The sequence below is a fragment of the Lithobates pipiens genome, unplaced genomic scaffold (genome assembly GCF_037356315.1).
Source record: "Lithobates pipiens isolate NorthernLeopardFrog02 unplaced genomic scaffold, aLitPip1_a1.2 Scaffold_18, whole genome shotgun sequence".
Taxonomy (NCBI): Eukaryota; Metazoa; Chordata; class Amphibia; order Anura; family Ranidae; genus Lithobates; species Lithobates pipiens.
In genome coordinates this window covers 151,229,111-151,248,428 of record NW_027507758.1, presented here as the reverse complement: position 1 = coordinate 151,248,428, position 19,318 = coordinate 151,229,111, and the positions used below count along the sequence as shown (strand labels likewise).

Here is a 19,318-nt window from a genome sequence, read left to right as displayed (position 1 = left end):
GTTGTTTTACAAGGTGATCGTTTACAATCCCTTCAACATCTTAAATTTTGTTGTTGATTTCACATGTAACAGAAAGCATTAATATTTAATTATAGTTATGATTGACTGTATTTTCTCCAAATTATTGGTTATATTCATACCTGTTAACCAAGTTTTTTATTCTGTGTATAATTCTTGCTCCACATTTATTTGTGCACACCTCATAATCACTGGGAAACAAAAATATGTGGAAATCTTTCTTACTTTGGAAGTCATTTTGATCCAATGGAACGGTGTGCAAGTAAATGTAGGACTTAAGCTTCTCCTGCCGCACTGCCTGTGTATCGAGCGTAATAGACCTTCTAAGTGACTGGATTTCGTATGTGAAAAGCAAACACCCGCTGATTAAAAAAAAAGAAGAAAATCTTTAAAACAGGCTTCAAAGAAACTGTAAATAGATGAGCTGCTGTAGAAAAAAAGCAAAAGAAATTCACGTGGAAGCGATGCTAATAGTAGCCAATGAGATGGTTGCTGTTGCTGTTTGCTCAAGTGTAGTTAAAACTGTAATACTTACCTTTGCAGCTCTATTATAAAGAGCTATTGCTAAAAAGTTGAGTCCTGTACCTGACCCTCAGGCTGGATGGGGCTGCAGTTGGAGTTGTACTCATTCTTACACTGTTGATGGAAGCTGTGCCATGTGGCTATCTTAGACCTGTACTGTCCATTCCAGAACTAACGGCACTTGCCAGTGCAGGTAAAATGCATTTGTTTATCAAATTCCACTGTCCTAAAATGGTCTTCACACCAAACCACTTTATTAAATTAAAGTTGTGATTTGGGGTTATGAGGAACACAGCTGTACTGATATACAACTTCTAAACAGATTTGCTTGAAGAGCCTGCATGTGTAGGTGCACCTTACATATTTTACACAAAAAAAGTATATATAAAAGATTCTGTGGGGAAGGGTTAAAACCCACCACCATTTTATTTTGCCATCTGCATCCCTGCTTAGGTTATCATGAGAGGAAGAGGAGAAAGGCAATCATTCAATGGGCAGATATCTTCAAGACAGGAAGAAAAGTGAAATCTCCTCAGCATGACACAAACAACAAAGAAGCAACCTGGTACAGGGCTTCCTTAAACCTTCCCTACTCAATCCTAAACTTAAAAAGGTGTTTGTGCTTTGCATATAGTTTAAATGCATATGTTGTACTAAAGTAATCCAACTAACTATGACCCTGAAGGGCAGCATGGGACAAATATTTAATTTAAATATTAGTTTACCTACTTGACACCAACAAACCTTGATCCAAAACAATGTATTACTCATTAGTCCTGTTGGAAGGCAACATGGTTTAATATCATATTTCTGTAGTTTCTTTCTGGTTGATACAACCAAGTTGAAATGCAACAAGTTGCACATCAAAGCTTTGTAGAACAAAAGCTTGGCTCCTGATTGTCTGTTGTGATAACGCTATGCAAGCAAGCTTCAAAAAGGACTATGGCTGACAAGATGACTCATGAATGTCCAACTACAGAAGATCAAAGGGCCAGCTGAGATTGAAGATTGACCAAGGACACATAGATATGATACATGGACAATACTGCCCCTAGAGACCAATACAGCAGGATGGACAGAAATATAATATATTAAAAGGACTACCTCTTGGCAATAGCTCATTGGACAGGAGGCTAGTGGAGGTGGTTACGAGTGGGTCTAAATGAATGTGTAAAAAGGGCACACAGAAAGGAAATCGTTCCTTTTGCACTCTTGGCTCGTGTCTGATGGCTCTCTGAGCCACATGGCTCTCTCTGTTACCATCTTGAGCCCAGCTGATAATACCATATCTATAGGACAGCCTTGCGATAAGTATATTTCCTGTTTCTTGTTGTTATATGCTATGTAATATCTTCCTTTAATATTTTCATGTTAGCGTTTTCCTATTTTCTTGGGAAATAAATAAGACATTGTTTTATTAAGCAGTGTGTTTGTTTTCATAGCTAACCTTATATTATTGTGATATCAACAGTAACATGTGATCAGAGTTTTAATAGACTAGCTAAATATAGGAATAGACAAGTTAATACATATATGGAATAAATAGATGGAATCTGTAACCACCCTCGGATAATATTTATCTTAGAAATTTATTTCAAGTCCCAAACTGTTTTATATAATTATTGGGGCCCTATTACTGGAACATTACATTACCCAGGATTGATCATCAATCTATCTGTTTTGTCTCTTTACTTTTACAACCATGGATACATGAACTTACCCTAATAATAAAGATCCTGTTATCTTGGCGATATTTTCTGAAACAAAAACAGAATTAGGAAAAGTAGTACTATGTGAAATTTACAGCGTATACATTGTTATGTTGTCATCAGAAACATATTTATTTCACCTCAGCCAATTAATTTTTTTGGTCATGATTAGGGATGAGCTTCGTGTTCGAGTCGAACATACGTTCGACTCAAACATCGGCTGTTCGCCCGTTCGGCGAATTCCGAACATTATGGGCCGTTCGCGCCAAATTCGTGTGGCGCTCACGGCCCACAATGCACTGCGATGGCGCCGCATGCTTGGCCAATCAAAGCGCCGGCAGCGAGGAGAGCCATGATTGGCCACAGGCAGGATGCCTGTGGCCAATCATAGCTCAGGCTGTGTAGTACACGCCCCACACTATATAAGGCCGCCAGCGCGGCGGCCTTGTGTAGTGTGTTGGCGTCTGAAGCAGTTAGTGGGTGTTCTGTGTACCTTCAACACAGTATACACGATCGTTATCGGCCGATTTTTCGATCTTGCTCTTCTGTAGTGGTTGTTGTCTGCGTGCCCTGACCGCAGTATACACCGCTATATTCACCTATATAGCTAGCGATATATCTATCTTTTATAATAGTTCTTGCAGTCAGTGTTAGGAGCTTGTGCGTGCTGTCTGCGTGCTCTGTACTCAGTACACACCGCTATATCCACCTACATAGCTCTTCTCTATTTGAGCCATCTGCCATCTGCAGGAGTTATTGGAAGTTGTGTGTGCCTCCAGCACAGCACAGTATACATCTGTATTTACCCTTTATTGCTGGTGTTCTATAATAAAGGCATCTGCAGGAGTTAGTGGGTGTTGTGTGCCTCCAGCACAATATAAACCTGTATCTACCCTTTATTGCTGTTCTCTAATAGAGCCATCTGCAGGGCTTAGTGGGTGTTGTGTGCCTCCAGTACAGTATACCCCTTTATCTACCCTTTATTGCTGGTGTTCTATAATAAAGGCATCTGCAGGAGTTAGTGGGTGTTGTGTGCCTCCAGCACAATATACACCTGTATCTACCCTTTATTGCTGTTCTCTAATAGAGCCATCTGCAGGGCTCAGTGGGTGTTGTGTGCCTCCAGTACAGTATACCCCTTTATCTACCCTTTATTGCTGGTGTTCTATAATAAAGGCATCTGCAAGAGTTAGTGGGTGTTGTGTGCCTCCAGCACAATATACACCTGTATCTACCCTTTATTCCTGTTCTCTAATAGAGCCATCTGCAGGGCTTAGTGGGTGTTGTGTGCCTCCAGTACAGTATACCCCTTTATCTACCCTTTATTGCTGGTGTTCTATAATAAAGGCATCTGCAGGAGTTAGTGGGTGTTGTGTGCCTCCAGCACAATATACACTACCCAACTGCTGTTTTATCCAACTCCCTTCAGGCCAGCAAGGAGAGGCAGACAGGCGCGAGCCGATAAAAGAGGGCAAGCAGGCTCTGTGTCTAGAGACAACAGTGCTGGTCGTGGACGCGGTGCATCGTCATCATCAGCACGTGGCCATGGGACACGCTTGTCCTTCTTTTCGGCAGCTGGACATGTTGAGCCGCAACATGCCAACGACTTGGTAGAGTGGATGACCAAGCCCTCTTCATCCTCCTCATCCTCTCTCACCCAGTCTCAGGGTACTAGCAAAGCAGCTGCCAATGCATCGTCTTCCCTCGTCTCAATGTCATCATCAGTGACTCCTTCCCTAGACCCACCACGTCCTCCTGAGGAGTCTCCGGAACTCTTTGAGCACAGTGTTGGGTACATGCTCCAGGAGGATGCCCAGTGTTTTGTAGGCTCTGATGATGATACTCAGCTAGAGGAAGGCAGTAGCGTGAATGCAGAGAGAGGGGATGCTCAAGAAGGACAGCAATCTGGCAGTCATGTTCCACAAGCTGCAGCATACTGCCAGGTTTGCTACAGCGATGAAGAGGGAGGGGAAGATGAGGGCACTGACTCCACGTGGGTGCCTGGTAGGAGAGGAGAGGAGGAGGAGGAGGAGGCACATGTCCAACGAGGCAGGATGCCCTCCGGGGGCCAGCTTAGGGGCAGCACACCGACTGAATCACACCGCAGAGCTCCGCCTGTGCAGGGCGCTGCCTCTGCGCGTTATTCTAAAAGTTCTTTGGTGTCAGGAACGGTGTTGTTGCTGGGATCGCCTGCTGGTGTCACTGTTTATTTTGCCATCAAAGGTTGCAGTTCTGGTGGTCACCAGCGGGTGTCTCCCAGCAAACAGACATTCTAATAATCCAGCTGCACCTGAAGTGGTATGGCTTGGAAGTATATAAGCCCGCCCTTCACTGAGGCTCATTGCTTCAGAATCCTTCCTGCTAGCCTTGTCCCTGCCTGACCTGTTGCCTGAGACCTGTTCCTGATTTGCTTCCTGTCCTGGACTCTGTTCCCTATACCTGTGACTTGTCCCCTGATCCCTGCCTTGGCTCCGCTTCCTTCACCTGGCCTCCTGTTCCCCTTGTCTCTCATCCCTGCCTTGTTATATATGTGTTCCCTTTCCATGTATATAGTTAGTTAGTTAGTTTAGGGTTTTGGGGTTTGCTGTGTATTATTTGTGTTCTTGCTTGTTTATGGTTTGCTGTGTATTATTTGTGTTCTTGCTTGTTTATGGTTTGCTGTGTTTGTTTGGTTTGCAGGTGTGCCTTTTTCCTTAATAAATATTTATATTTTCACTTACCTTTCGAGCCTCATTCCTCAGTGCAGCCCATTGATCTGTTTATTCTGCGCTGGATGCCTGTGTTAGGCATCCCTTCCGTGACAGAATTCTGAAGCCATACTAACAGATCGGCTGCACTTGGGAATAGGATCTGGACACTTGCTATTGCCAAGAAAAATGCATCTGGATGATATCCTGTATCTTTCGCTTCTGGCAACAGATGACAGAGATTTTTGTCGTCAGACATTAGGTGAATACACTAGAGAGCAACTGCTGGAATGTATCCGTATAGCCCATGTTTTTGTTGATCAGGGCAGTTTTCTGTTTGAGGATGTGCAACCATTGATTTGGATCTGTACAGAGTTGGCTCTGTCTGATGCCTCTAGTGGAGGTGATGACTATACACCCCCTTTTAGTGCAGCTCAGGTAGAGTCTTTGGTGTGGCTGTTGGAAGATGACTCAGCCTTTTTCTTTGAGCAGTACTCAGCTTGTCCTAAACAGGTGCTTGCAGCATGTATTGATTCAGTGCAGTCTCTGGTCAGACAAACCATGTGCAAACCAGATTTTGTGCAACCATTATTACAGGCCTGGTCAAGCTTGTTGTACTCAGCTTCTGTCAGCTCCCAACCACCCATTTCTGTGTCCAGATACCAGCCTGCTGGGATATCTTCCTCTCTATTACCCCCAACAACCACAATTTCTGACCCATACACCCTGCTACCAATGAAGTACCAGTACCCTGTTTCCTCCTGCTGTACCTACCCAGCCTTTAACCCCTCTGCTACTTCTCAGCTGCCTTCATCAGTTCCATTGAATCTCCCCTCAAGTTCTGCTCCCTCTGTTTTACCATCCTTCCACTCTTCGCTCTTACCAGCTGCATCCACTACCTACAGCCCTGTACCCACATACAAATCTTCAGTTGCTAAAACCAAAAAGAAACGGAAGTTTTTCCCAACCCATACCATTCTGTCATCCCCCACTTCTGCCTCCGCGCCTGATGTTCCAATGCCTGCTGTTCAGCCTGTTGTGCCAGTGTCTCTGCCTGTTGTCCAGCCTGCTGTCCCGGCCTTCCAGCCTGACGCCTTCCAGCCTGCTGCCCCGGCCTTCCAGCCTGACACCTTCCAGCCTGCTGCCCCGGCCTTCCAGCCTGACGCCTTCCAGCCTGCTGCCCCGGCCTTCCAGCCTGACGCCTTCCAGCCTGCTGCCCCGGCCTTCCAGCCTGACGCCTTCCAGCCTGCTGCCCCGGCCTTCCAGCCTGACGCCTTCCAGCCTGCTGCCCCGGCCTTCCAGCCTGACGCCTTCCAGCCTGCTGCCCCGGCCTTCCAGCCTGACGCCTTCCAGCCTGCTGCCCCGGCCTTCCAGCCTGACGCCTTCCAGCCTGCTGCCCCGGCCTTCCAGCCTGACGCCTTCCAGCCTGCTGCCCCGGCCTTCCAGCCTGACGCCTTCCAGCCTGCTGCCCCGGCCTTCCAGCCTGACGCCTTCCAGCCTGCTGCCCCGGCCTTCCAGCCTGACGCCTTCCAGCCTGCTGCCCCGGCCTTCCAGCCTGACGCCTTCCAGCCTGATGCCTTGCAGTCTGATGTCTTGCAGTCTGATGCCCCGGCCTTGCAGTCTGATGCCTTGCAGTCTGATGCCTTGCAGTCTGATGTCCCGGCCTTCCAGTCTGATGCCTTGCAGTCTGATGTCCCGGCCTTCCAGTCTGATGCCTTGCAGTCTGATGTCCCGGCCTTGCAGTCTGATGCCTTGCAGTCTGATGTCCCGGCCTTGCAGTCTGATGCCTTGCAGTCTGATGTCCCGGCCTTCCAGTCTGATGCCTTGCAGTCTGATGTCCCGGCCTTCCAGTCTGATGCCTTGCAGTCTGATGTCCCGGCCTTCCAGTCTGATGCCTTGCAGTCTGATGTCCCGGCCTTCCAGTCTGATGCCTTGCAGTCTGATGTCCCGGCCCTCCAGTCTGATGCCTTGCAGTCTGATGTCCCGGCCCTCCAGTCTGATGCCTTGCAGTCTGATGTCCCGGCCTTCCAGTCTGATGCCTTGCAGTCTGATGTCCCGGCCTTCCAGTCTGATGCCTTGCAGTCTGATGTCCCGGCCTTCCAGTCTGATGCCTTGCAGTCTGATGTCCCGGCCTTCCAGTCCGATGCCTTGCAGTCCGATGTCCCGGCCTTCCAGTCCGATGCCTTGCAGTCTGATGTCCCGGCCTTCCAGTCCGATGCCTTGCAGTCTGATGTCCCGGCCTTCCAGTCCGATGCCTTGCAGTCTGATGTCCCGGCCTTCCAGCCTGATGACCCGGAGCTCGCTGCCCAGCCTGATGACCCGGAGCTCGCTGCCAAGCCTACTGCCCAGGCTGATGACCCAGTGTTTGCTGCCCAGCCTGATGACCCGTTGCTTTCTGCCAAGCCTACTGCCCAGCCTGATGACCCGGTGCTTGCTGCCAAGTCTACTGCCCAGCCTGATGACCCGGTGTTTACTGCCCAGCCTGATGATCCGATGCTTGCTGCCCAGCCTGATGATCCGATGCTTGCTGCCCAGCCTGATGATCCGATGCTTGCTGCCCAGCCTGATGATCCGATGCTTGCTGCCCAGCCTGATGATCCGATGCTTGCTGCCCAGCCTGATTATCCGATGCTTGCTGCCCAGCCTGATGATCCGATGCTTGCTGCCCAGCCTGATGATCCGATGCTTGCTGCCCAGCCTGATGATCCGATGCTTGCTGCCCAGCCTGATGATCCGATGCTTGCTGCCCAGCCTGATGATCCGATGCTTGCTGCCCAGCCTGATGATCCGATGCTTGCTGCCCAGCCTGATGATCCGATGCTTGCTGCCCAGCCTGATGATCCGATGCTTGCTGCCCAGCCTGATGATCCGATGCTTGCTGCCCAGCCTGATGACCCGATGCTTGCTGCCCAGCCTGATGACCCGATGCTTGCTGCCCAGCCTGATGACCCGATGCTTGCTGCCCAGCCTGATGACCCGATGCCTGCTGCCCAGCCTGATGACCCGATGCCTGCTGCCCAGCCTGATGACCCGATGCTTGCTGCCCAGCCTGATGACCCGATGCTTGCTGCCCAGCCTGATGACCCGATGCTTGCTGCCCAGCCTGATGACCCGATGCTTGCTGCCCAGCCTGATGACCCGATGCTTGCTGCCCAGCCTGATGACCCGATGCTTGCTGCCCAGCCTGATGACCCGATGCTTGCTGCCCAGCCTGATGACCCGATGCTTGCTGCCCAGCCTGATGACCCGATGCTTGCTGCCCAGCCTGATGACCCGATGCTTGCTGCCCAGCCTGATGACCCGATGCTTGCTGCCCAGCCTGATGACCCGATGCTTGCTGCCCAGCCCGATGACCCGAAGCACGTTGCCCAGCCTGTTTTTATTTCCAGATCTAAACTTCCAGACCCTGGTGGTGGGATACATGTTCCATTGTCGGACTTGGGTGGCATGCCTCCCAGTTGGTTAAGAGACTCTGGCCGGAGAGCGCAAGGAAGTCCGCAGTCACAGGGGAGACTTTTCTGGACTTTTCCCCATTTACATGTACTGTCAGGTCAAGGGCAGAATGGAGTGTCCGGAGGCCACTCCTTAATGGGGGGAACTGTCAGGAACGGTGTTGTTGCTGGGATCGCCTGCTGGTGTCACTGTTTATTTTGCCATCAAAGGTTGCAGTTCTGGTGGTCACCAGCGGGTGTCTCCCAGCAAACAGACATTCTAATAATCCAGCTGCACCTGAAGTGGTATGGCTTGGAAGTATATAAGCCCGCCCTTCACTGAGGCTCATTGCTTCAGAATCCTTCCTGCTAGCCTTGTCCCTGCCTGACCTGTTGCCTGAGACCTGTTCCTGATTTGCTTCCTGTCCTGGACTCTGTTCCCTATACCTGTGACTTGTCCCCTGATCCCTGCCTTGGCTCCGCTTCCTTCACCTGGCCTCCTGTTCCCCTTGTCTCTCATCCCTGCCTTGTTATATATGTGTTCCCTTTCCATGTATATAGTTAGTTAGTTAGTTTAGGGTTTTGGGGTTTGCTGTGTATTATTTGTGTTCTTGCTTGTTTATGGTTTGCTGTGTATTATTTGTGTTCTTGCTTGTTTATGGTTTGCTGTGTTTGTTTGGTTTGCAGGTGTGCCTTTTTCCTTAATAAATATTTATATTTTCACTTACCTTTCGAGCCTCATTCCTCAGTGCAGCCCATTGATCTGTTTATTCTGCGCTGGATGCCTGTGTTAGGCATCCCTTCCGTGACATTTGGTGTGGGCCTTTTTTGAGATGAGTGCATCAGATCGCACCGCTGCTATTTGCAACATATGTCTCAAGCGTATCTCGCGTGGCCAAAACATCAGCCGCTTGGGCACCACATGCTTGACCAGACATATGTTGACCTGCCATGCAGCTCGTTGGCAAGCGTACCTCAAAGACCCACACCAAAGAACAAAACAGACCTCTCCTTGCTCCTCATCAGCTGGCATCTCCAACCCCACTAGACCTTCAGTCCTCTCTGAAACCTGCTCTGAGAGGAATGAAGGTGTAGAATTAGGTGTGTCACAGCCAAGTGCTTCCGGGCACTCTGCTAGCAGTACACCCACGTCCGATTATAGCAGGCAAATGTCCCTGCCCCAGCTGCTGGACCGGCGAACGAAGTTCACTCCCATCCATCCACATGCCCAGCGGTTGAATGCTAGCTTGGCTAAATTGCTAGCACTTCAACTGCTGCCTTTTCAGTTGGTAGACTCGGCCCCCTTCCGTGAGTTTGTACAATGTGCGGTTCCTCAGTGGCAGGTCCCCAAACGCCACTTTTTCTCACGGAAGGCGATTCCAGCTCTCTACCGGCATGTGGAAGGCAATGTCCTTGCCTCGCTGGAAAGGGCGGTCAGCGGTAAGGTGCATATTACCGCTGACTCATGGTCCAGCAGGCATGGACAGGGACGTTACCTGTCTTTCACGGCCCATTGGGTCACTCTTCTGGCAGCTGGGAAGGATGCAGGACAAGGTGCAGTAGTGTTGGAGGTTGTTCCGCCACCACACCTCCAAAATGCTACTATTGGTTGTGACACACCTCTCTCCTCCACCCCCTCCTCTTCTTCTTCCTCCATGGCCTCTTCCAGTGCTCTGTCCTCAGAACCAGCGGTGCTCCGTAGGCGTTCCAGGGGCTACGCAAGTACGCAGGCAAAACGATGCCATGCCGTGCTTGCGCTGGTTTGTTTGGGGGACAGGAGCCACACTGGGGCGGATGTTTTGTCAGCTCTGCAGGGGCAGGCCGGGAGGTGGTTGACGCCACGCCAGCTTAAGCCAGGAATGGTGGTTTGCGACAATGGCACCAACCTCCTCTCCGCCCTCCGACAGGGACAACTGACCCATGTGCCCTGTGTAGCTCACGTCCTTAACCTGGTGGTGCAGCGGTTCTTGGGCAGGTACCCGGGCTTACAGGATGTCCTGAAGCAGGCCAGGAAAGTCTGTGTGCATTTCCGCCGATCATTTAATGCCTGTGCTCGGCTGGCTGAGCTCCAAAAGGAGTTGAACCTGCCCAAGAACCGCCTTCTATGTGACATGCCTCTGTACCTCTTGTCCACCTCTTGGAGCATACGCTGTGTGGAATAATGGACAGGGCACTTGAGGCAGAACAGAGGCAGGAAGAGGAGGACTTCCTTGCCTCTCGAGGCCCCCTTTATCCAGACAGTGTTCCTGCTGTGCCACTCATCACACAGGAAGAGGATGAGGAGGAGGAAGAGGAGGAGGAGGATGATTGTGTCAGCATGGAGGTGGAGGCTGGCACTCAGCAGCAGCAGCCGTCTTGTAGGGATGATTTACAGTCCCAAAAGAACCGGGGACTTGTACGTGGCTGGGAGGAGGTAGCTGCGGATCATGTTGTCCTTAGTGACCCAGAGGACTCCGGACCGAATGCCTCAGCTAACCTACAATGCATGGCCTCCCTGATCCTGCAAAACCTGCGGAAGGATCCTCGTATTCTTCGGATCAAGGAGAGGGACCATTACTGGCTGGCCACTCTCCCTGATCCACGGAACAAGGGTAAGGTTGCCGACCTTATCTTGCCATCGCAGAGGGAGCAGAGGATGAGACATCTCCGGGAGGCCTTGCAGAAAGGTCTGTGCAATGCGTTCCCAGAGACTGGGAGGTTACAAACTCGGTCCTGGACAACGTGTTGCTGAGGCATCGGTCAGAAGGAGCGGTGGAGAAGGTGGCCGTCTGACTGATGCTTTCAGACAATTTTTTAGTCCGCAACCCCAAGGTATGATCGGTTCCAGCAACCATCGCCAGCGTCTGATTTACATGGTGCAGGAATACCCAGGGGCAAGGTCAGACTTGGACACCTTTCCCACCGCAAATCCTCTGGCTTACTGGGTCTTGAGGATGGATCACTGGCCAGAGCTTGCACAGTAAGTATGCAATTGAGCTACTGGCGTGTCCTGCATCCAGCGTTCTTTCGGAACGCACCTTCAGTGCTGCTGGTGGCTTTGTTACTGATCACAGGGTGCGTCTGTCCACCGAATCAGTTGATCGACTGACCTTCATCAAGATGAATCAGTCTTGGATCACCCACAGCTACCAAGCACCTGAAGCTGATGTAACCGAATAATTTTTTTTGAAATATCACATCCCTTCAAGACTGCCTATGCTGATGCTGAGTGACTGTCCTGTTATGTTGATTGTCTATCCTCTTCCTCCTCCGCTGATATGTTGGAAGAACATTTCTTGTTCTGGGTGATGCCATCAGCCCAATTTTTCTGCCCCTGTTTAACAGGGGCGTTTAATTACAATTTTTGATGCAATGCTTTGCAGCAGGGCTAATTCCTGCAATAAAACTAGAGTATATGGGAGAGGTTGCAGTGTGGTGGCACCAGCACCAGTGCCTAAGGCTCAATTTTTCTGCCCCTGTTTAACAGGGACGTTTAATTACAATTTTTGATGCAATGCTTTGCAGCAGGGCTAATTCCTGCAATAAAACTAGAGTATATGGGAGAGGTTGCAGTGTCGTGGCACCAGCACCAGTGCCTAAGGCCCAATTTTTCTGCCCCTGTTTAACAGGGACATGTAATTACAATTCTTGATATAATATTTCACAGGAGGGCCCGTTCCTATGCCCACCCAGAGTAACTGTGAGGACTTATAGTGTTGTGGCACCAGCACCACAACCACGAAAGGTCAATTTTTCTACCACTGTTCAACAATAGCATGTAATTACAATTCTTGATATAATCGTTCACAGCAGGGCGCTCCAGCGCCCACCAAGAGTCACTTTGAGGGCTTACAATGTTGTGGCAAAACCAACACCTTGTTCCGCCATTTCTGCAGAGCATATAGGGCAGGCCCCCACCTTCAAACATCCAACTTCCAAACATCTCCTACTTGCAAACGGAAGGAGACAACAGCAAGTGAGATGAAAAAAGATGGACGACAAAACAAATTATACAGGGGTGATAACCCTTCACTATGTTTTCCAAAAAGCTTAAAATAGTTTTTTTGACTGGAGCTACACTTTAAAAATGTACCAGTTGAAAATTACAAACAGATTCAACTTAACACAACAAACCTACACAGTCCCTGTCTTGTTTGCACCGCCTGTATACTGCTGTTCTGAGTATATAGGGCCTGGGGGCCACACGCATTTCCTTTTTTTAATATGGGTACGGGGTTCCCCTTAATATGCGTACAAGACCCAAAGGGGCTTGTAATGGGCAGGGAGGGCTATCCATGCCATTTTTCTCAATGATTTTCAACCATATTGCAGGAACCAGATATAACATTAAAACCGCAAGCAGTTTTAAATGATGTTATTTCCGTTTAATGTCATTTTGTGCAGGGACTCGGGAAACACGTGGCACTTCACAGGCATACTACAGACACCCCCCAGGCACGATATTTAAAGGAATTTTTCACTTTTATTTTTGACTTTAATCGCCATTAAAATCAGTGCTCACGCCAAAACGGCCATTTTTAAACACATTTTTGGCATTGACCCATGTCCCCTGGGGCAGGAGCCAGGTCCCCAAACCCTTTTTAGGACAGCATCTTGCATATTAGCCATTAAAATTAGCACTTTTAATTTCGAACGTTCGAGTCCCATAGACTTCAATGGGGTTCTAAAGTTCGTACGAATTTGGGGTCCGTTCAAAAGTTCTGGTGCGATCCGAACTGGGGGGTGTTCGGCTCATCCCTAGTCATGATTACACAGATTGTATTTGTGGTTGGGGTAGCACAGTGGCTTAGTGGTTAGCACCTATGTCGAAGCACTGCGCCCTTGTTTTGAAGCTTGGCCAAGGCATTATCTGCATGGAATTTGTATGTCCTCCCTGTTTTGTGGGTTTCCTCAAGGTACTCTGTTTTCCTCCCACACTCCAAAGACATGTTTTTAGGTTAACTGGCTCCTATCTAAATTGGCCCTAGTATAAATTGCCCCAAGTGTAAGTGTCTATGCACATGTGTTATCACATTCAGCAGGCTGATCTCAAGCCCATGCAAATAGGAAGGATTGAGAAAAGAACTAACAACTAACAACAACGTTGTAAAAAAAACTTGCCAAGAGAATTCTATGGATTCTAAAGCTCTAAAGCTGGCCCATAGAATCCTTGAGAGTCGGATAGACTAAATAGATATCACCAACACACACATTTACAGTTAAAGTGGATGTTCACCCCCCTCAGTGACTGACCCTGAAAGGTCCCTGCACTCCTCCCCTCCTCTACAAATTAAAAATGTGATTAATGTTTTTTTTCTTTTGTTTCATGTCATGGTTATGCAGTGATCTTCCTGTGTTTGCTTACCTCCCCTCATGTGTTCAGACTAAGAGGCCAGCCACTTCCACCTGGTGGTTTTTATAATCTCTCCTCTAAGCACGGCTCCACCCCAGGCCCTATCAGGGAACCCTATATTAACCTGTGCACTGCAAGCCATCGGTGCTGATCAACCATTGTGTATCATTGTGTGTTTGGCTTCCTGTTTCCTGCTTGCCATGTGCTCTACGTTGGACTCTGTTACCGACCTTGGCGTGTTCTCTACGATTCCTGTCTGCTTGCGACCTTGACCTTTTGCATGTCTCCGACCATCCCTGTCTGCCTGTGACCCTGAACCTTTGGTGTGTACTCTGTTGTTCCTGTCTGCTTGTTGCCCTGACCTCTGCCATATCCCCTTACTATCCTTGTTGTTCTAGCCTGCTGCTTCCTTCTCCTGTAGTCTACTGTGAGTGTGAGCTGTGAGACGCTAGGGGTCGCGATCTGGAGCCAGACTGCAGCGAAGTCCATCCTCACCACTGGAGGCTCTGGCGAACACCTGCTGGCTCTTAGACTCCGCGCCCTGGGGAATCTAAGCTCCAGCTCCCATTGGGATCTGTTAGTGATCCTGTAGACCTGTGTCCTGAATCTCCCTGCGTACAATCCGCAGCAGTCAGTCCTAAGGTCCACTACCTAGCGGTGCACTTCCGTCTCCTATGGAGTGCACCTGTCATCTGGTCTCAGGTGACCTGACAGTTTGATCAGCCATGGACCCAGCTGATGTGCCGCTACCCGCAGATGATCCATTGCAGGGCTTAGTTCGCAGACTTGAGACCCAAGAATTGCATCAGACCCAGATGATGCGATTCCTTCAGGATTTGGCATCCCGTTTTGAACAGGTTCAGACCTCGTTAGGACCCCCGGTTCAACAACCTCAACCGCTATCTGCTGCTGCACCTATCGCATCAGTCACAGCCACACATTCATTACAACTACCAGCTCCGGCCCGTTTCTCTGGGGACTCCAAGGCTTGCAGGGGGTTCCTTAGCCAGTGCACAATTCATTTTGAACTTCAGCCCCAAAACTTCCTGTCCAATCGAGCGAAAGTAGCATATATTATATCCCTCCTGTCCAGCGAGGCGCTAGCTTGGGCTGCCCCCCTGTGGGAACTGAATGATCCAGTGGGTTCTAGCCTGTCTGATTTCTTGAAACTTTTTCGGAATATCTTCGAGGAACCGGGTCGTGTCTTCTCAGCGGCTAGCGCTCTTTTACATCTCCGTCAAGAGTCCGCTTCTGTGGGACAGTATCAGGGGAGGGCTGGCAGCCTTAGGCCAGGGGGGCAAGTCCAGTCAAGTGGCCCATTGAACCACCGAATCAGCTCACTTAGGGCTCCATTCAAAGCAGAAGAACTAAAATTCAATGCGGGCCTATTAGGGGCACCAGGGAGCCTCCCCCTCTCTCCTCTCCACCCCCTATATGCATCTTGCTGCAATTCACCTGCTGCCTGACCCACCACTAAGATGCGGTAAGTGGCAGGCATGCAGCGGGCGGGTGTCCTCCCAGATCAGTCCGCTCCACTGACCGGGGGGGTCTAGGGGGTGGATGTGTGCGTCTGTGCTGCTGGCCATGCGTGCAGGGGGGGGGGAATGGTTGGGCTAGTACACTGGGGGGAGGGTGTTAGATAAGTCCGCTGGTGGAGGGGAGGGTGTTAGATAAGTCCGCTGGTGGGGGGTAGGATGTTAGATAAGTCTGCTGGTGGGGGGAGGGTGTTAGATAAGTCCGCTGGTGGGGGGAGGGTGTTAGATAAGTCCGCTGGTGGGGGGGAGGGTGTTAGATAAGTCTGCTGGTGGGGGGGTGTTAGATAATTCTGCTGGTGGGGGGGTGTTAGATAAGTCCGCTGGTGGGGGGGAGGGTGTTAGATAAGTCTGCTGTTGGGGGGGTGTTAGATAAGTCTGCTGGTGGGGGGGTGTTAGATAAGTCCGCTGGATGGGGGGAGGGTGTTAGATAAGTCCGCTGGTGGGGGGGTGTTAGATAAGTCCGCTGGTGGGGGGAGGGTGTTAGATAAGTCCGCTGGTGGGGGGGAGGGTGTTTGATAAGTCCGCAGGTGGGGGGGAGGCTGTTAGATAAGTCCGCTGGTGGGGGGAGGGTGTTAGATAAGTCCACTGGTGGGGGGGAGGGTGTTAGATAAGTCCACTGGTGGGGGGGTGTTAGATAAGTCCACTGGTGGGGGGGTGTTAGATAAGTCCGCTGGTGGGGGGGTGTTAGATAAGTCCGCTGATGGGGGAGGGTGTTAGATAAGTCCGCTGGTGGGGGGAAGGGTGTTAGATAAGTCCGCTGGTGGGGGGGGTGTTAGATAAGTCCGCTGGTGGGGAGAGGATGCTAGAAAAAAAACAAAAGCAGCCACTGCCAAAATGTAAAATTGTCATGATGACTATGCTATGCATTATTAATTATTAATTATATTCCTATTCCATTCCATTCTCACAGATGCCTTACTTCAGGCTGGGGAGCATTGTGTCAGTGAGGACTGGAGATACTGAGCCAGGTCCTTGCCACTCTTTGGGGGGGGGGGGGGGATGTGATGATCCTCAAGCAGGTCTTGTCATTTCTTATTTGCTGTGCAGACTGCAGCTAGCCTCTCCTCGAGTCAGCGCCCATAAGCCCAGCAGGTCACATGCAACGTGATGTTCTTGACAGGTGTGTCCCCTCCCCTGACGTGCCACACACCTGGCCAGCCTCTGAGACTCCTGGGAGGTGGGAGTTGTAGTTTTCTGCGCTCACACCTCCAGGAGCTTTAGCGCAGCCCGACTACAACTCCCACAATGCAGCGCAGGCTGGGCAGCAGCATTGAGCCAGCCAATCAGCAGCCACCGCAGCCGATGTTATTAACACTGTCTGACCCAGGCCGCCCGTCACAGCCTGAAAAAAAAAAACAACAGCTAGCGCAGCGGCCGTTTTAAAGATAATGTAGGCGCCGGCCTGGGGGGAAATTTCCGCCCTGCCCCCCGGCCCAGCCCGTACCTGGACAGTATGCTCTTCAGTTCCATATCCTTACAGCTGAATTGAGCTGGAATAATGAGGCCCTAGTTGCAACCTTTTTACATGGCCTCTCTGATAGAGTGAAGGGTGAATTAGCAGGAAGATCCCTTCCTGCTGATCTGGACAGTGTCATCACCTTGTGTAACCAGATCAATATTCGCTTTCAGGAGAGGGCCCTGGAAAAAAGACGCTAGCACTCCCCATTCTTTAGGCAGCCTGAGCTCCCAGTCCCTTCTCTTCGATCCGAGGAGCACCCCCTGCCTGCTGAGGAACCTATGCAGTTGGGCTGGACAAAGTTATCTCCCGAAGAACGTGCTAGGCGCAGAACTCTGGACCTATGCCTCTATTGTGGGGCCAAAGGTCATTTCCGTGACACTTGTTCTCTTTGTCCGGAAAAACGCTCAGGGCTAATACATCAGGAAGGTGGAGTATTAGACCCTGAAATATTACCTTCTCGTCTTCTCCTTTCTGTGTTGCTTCATGTCGGTGCTTCCTCTCGTTCGGTCTCAGCACATCTGGATTCTGGAGCCGCTGCCAATTTCATGGATTGGGAAACTGCATCCTCCATGAGACTTACCCTTTTTCCCCTTACAACGCCATTGGTGGTCTTGGCGATTGATGGCACTGTTCTCCCAGGGGGCCCTATCCGCTTCCAGACCATTCCTGTTAAGATGTCAGTAGGGACACTCCACCAGGAGTGGATATCCTTCCTTGTCTTACCTAAGGCTTCATCTCCTATCATATTAGGTCTTCCTTGGTTGGGGCTCCATTCTCCACACGTTGACTGGTCTGCTGGACATATCCTGGCTTGGGGTTCCTCCTGTTCCTCTTCCTGCCTCCTCAAGGGTACCCCAAAAGAGAAACTTCCTGTTACCACCATCCCCGTATCTTCTGCTCTTCCGGCTGTATATAGCGATCTCTGGGATGTGTCCAGCAATTGTCGGACTGGTGCACTCTCTAGGTCATGTGGTACTCTGGATGAGGGGCCCACCTATGAACCTGAGTCGAACAGTCACTCCAGTTTGCATAACCATTTACCTTTGCCTGTCCCTAATCTCCCTTGGACGCACAGCCAGGCTAACTGCCACAGACGCTCAAGAGCACGACTACGTTTTTTGAGAATTTTAGTGTCATCTGTTTGCCAAGGTTGTAGGGATTGAGGCCTGATTCTGCGTGTAGTGAGGGGAGCGAGCTTGTCCAGGGTGAAGGACAGGGATTTATTGTAGATGGAAGTGGCTTGGTTGGGGCAGGACAGGGGAGAGATTTTGTCATAGAAGTTGCAATAGTTTCTACGGGTAATGATTAGGCGATTGGAGGGAAATGTGGTGGAAGACAGGGAGAGAGAGAAACGAATAAGGTGATGGTCAGAGAGAGGAAAAGGATTATTTGAAAAGTTGCATGGAGTGCAAAGGTAGGAGAATACAAGGTCAAGGGTGTTGCCATCAGTGTGAGTAGAAGCCTCTACCCATTGCTTCAGGTCAAATGAAGAGGTTGGACAAAGAAGTTTATGTTTGTATTAGCAGGGATGTTGAAATCACAGAGAAGGATTGTGGGAATTTTCGAAGAGAGAAAGTAGGGTAGCCAGGCAAAAAACTCATCAAGGAAAGTCGATAATGGTCCAGGGGGCCAGTAAATCACAGCATTTCTTAGGGAAGTAAGAGAGACTAGACTATACAGTGATCTTCAAATAGTGAGAGGGAAAGAGAGGGAGGGGAGTGAATAACCTGGAAGGCGCTTTGGGAAATAAGAGGAATCCCACTCCACCTCCCTTGCATCCATTAGGCCTAGGGGAGTGAGTCCAGTGAAGACCATCCTGGGAGAGGGAAGCAGGAGAAGGGGTGTCAGACTCATGGAGCCATGTTTCGGTGAGAGCAAGTAGATAAAAGGAATTAGTCACAAAGAGGTCATGAACAGCCGGTGAGTTTGTTGTAGACAGAACGAGCGTTCCAGAGGGCGCAGGAGAGGGGGAGGCTGGCGTTGGGAAGAAGAGGAACAGAGACTAAATTGTGTAGATTGCGACTACTGGTAGAGGGTGTAGGTTGATGGTGATGGGTGTGTTGGGTACAGTTAAATAAGGGAGGCCCAGGGTTAGGGGAAATATCTTTAGCGGTTAGGAGAAGCAGAAAAGTAAGGGAGGTAATATGAGAATACGATTTGTATGAGGGGGCATGCTTCAGTATTTGTTAGCAAGTTGGCTTACAGTTAGAAAGAGGTGATGAGGGCAGTAGTAGGGAGAGGGAAGAAGTGAGGGTGATATGTAAAGATTGTGTGGTGGAGCAGGGGGTAGAGAAAAGTGAGTTTGAGGAGAGAGGCTGCAATTGTGAAAAGGAGGAGAGGTAAAGAGTGCATGTTTCAGAGAGAAAGGAGATAATTTGGAAATTAGGTCATCTGCAGTCTGCTGTGGTTTGCTTTGTGCAAATTGCTGAAGTGCAAGAGTAAAAGTGTCACTTATTTAAAGAACCCCATTTCTTTGGAAGAACCACCTGTATGTGCAGCCCCCTGTTCTTCGTGTGTGTGTGGTGGCTCAGCAGATCAGTCTGCGGACAATCTGTTGGGTGGTGGCAGGCTATAGTTTATTGTGTGTCTGGTGTGTGGGTGTGGGCACAGTGGGAAGAGTGATTA

General features: G+C 50.0%; 1 protein-coding gene across 1 annotated transcript in view; it reads right to left on the bottom strand.

Annotated features, from left to right (window-relative positions):
* The window catches only part of SERAC1 (serine active site containing 1), a 171,410-nt gene that overhangs the window by 82,445 nt on the left and 69,647 nt on the right, over positions 1-19,318 (bottom strand). Inside the window, exons 3-4 of the mRNA XM_077486271.1 lie at positions 2,261-2,297; positions 244-380 (exon numbers count right to left, since the gene is read on the bottom strand). Coding sequence (XP_077342397.1) covers positions 244-380; positions 2,261-2,297 — 174 coding nt within the window. The remainder of the gene's footprint in view (positions 1-243; positions 381-2,260; positions 2,298-19,318) is intronic.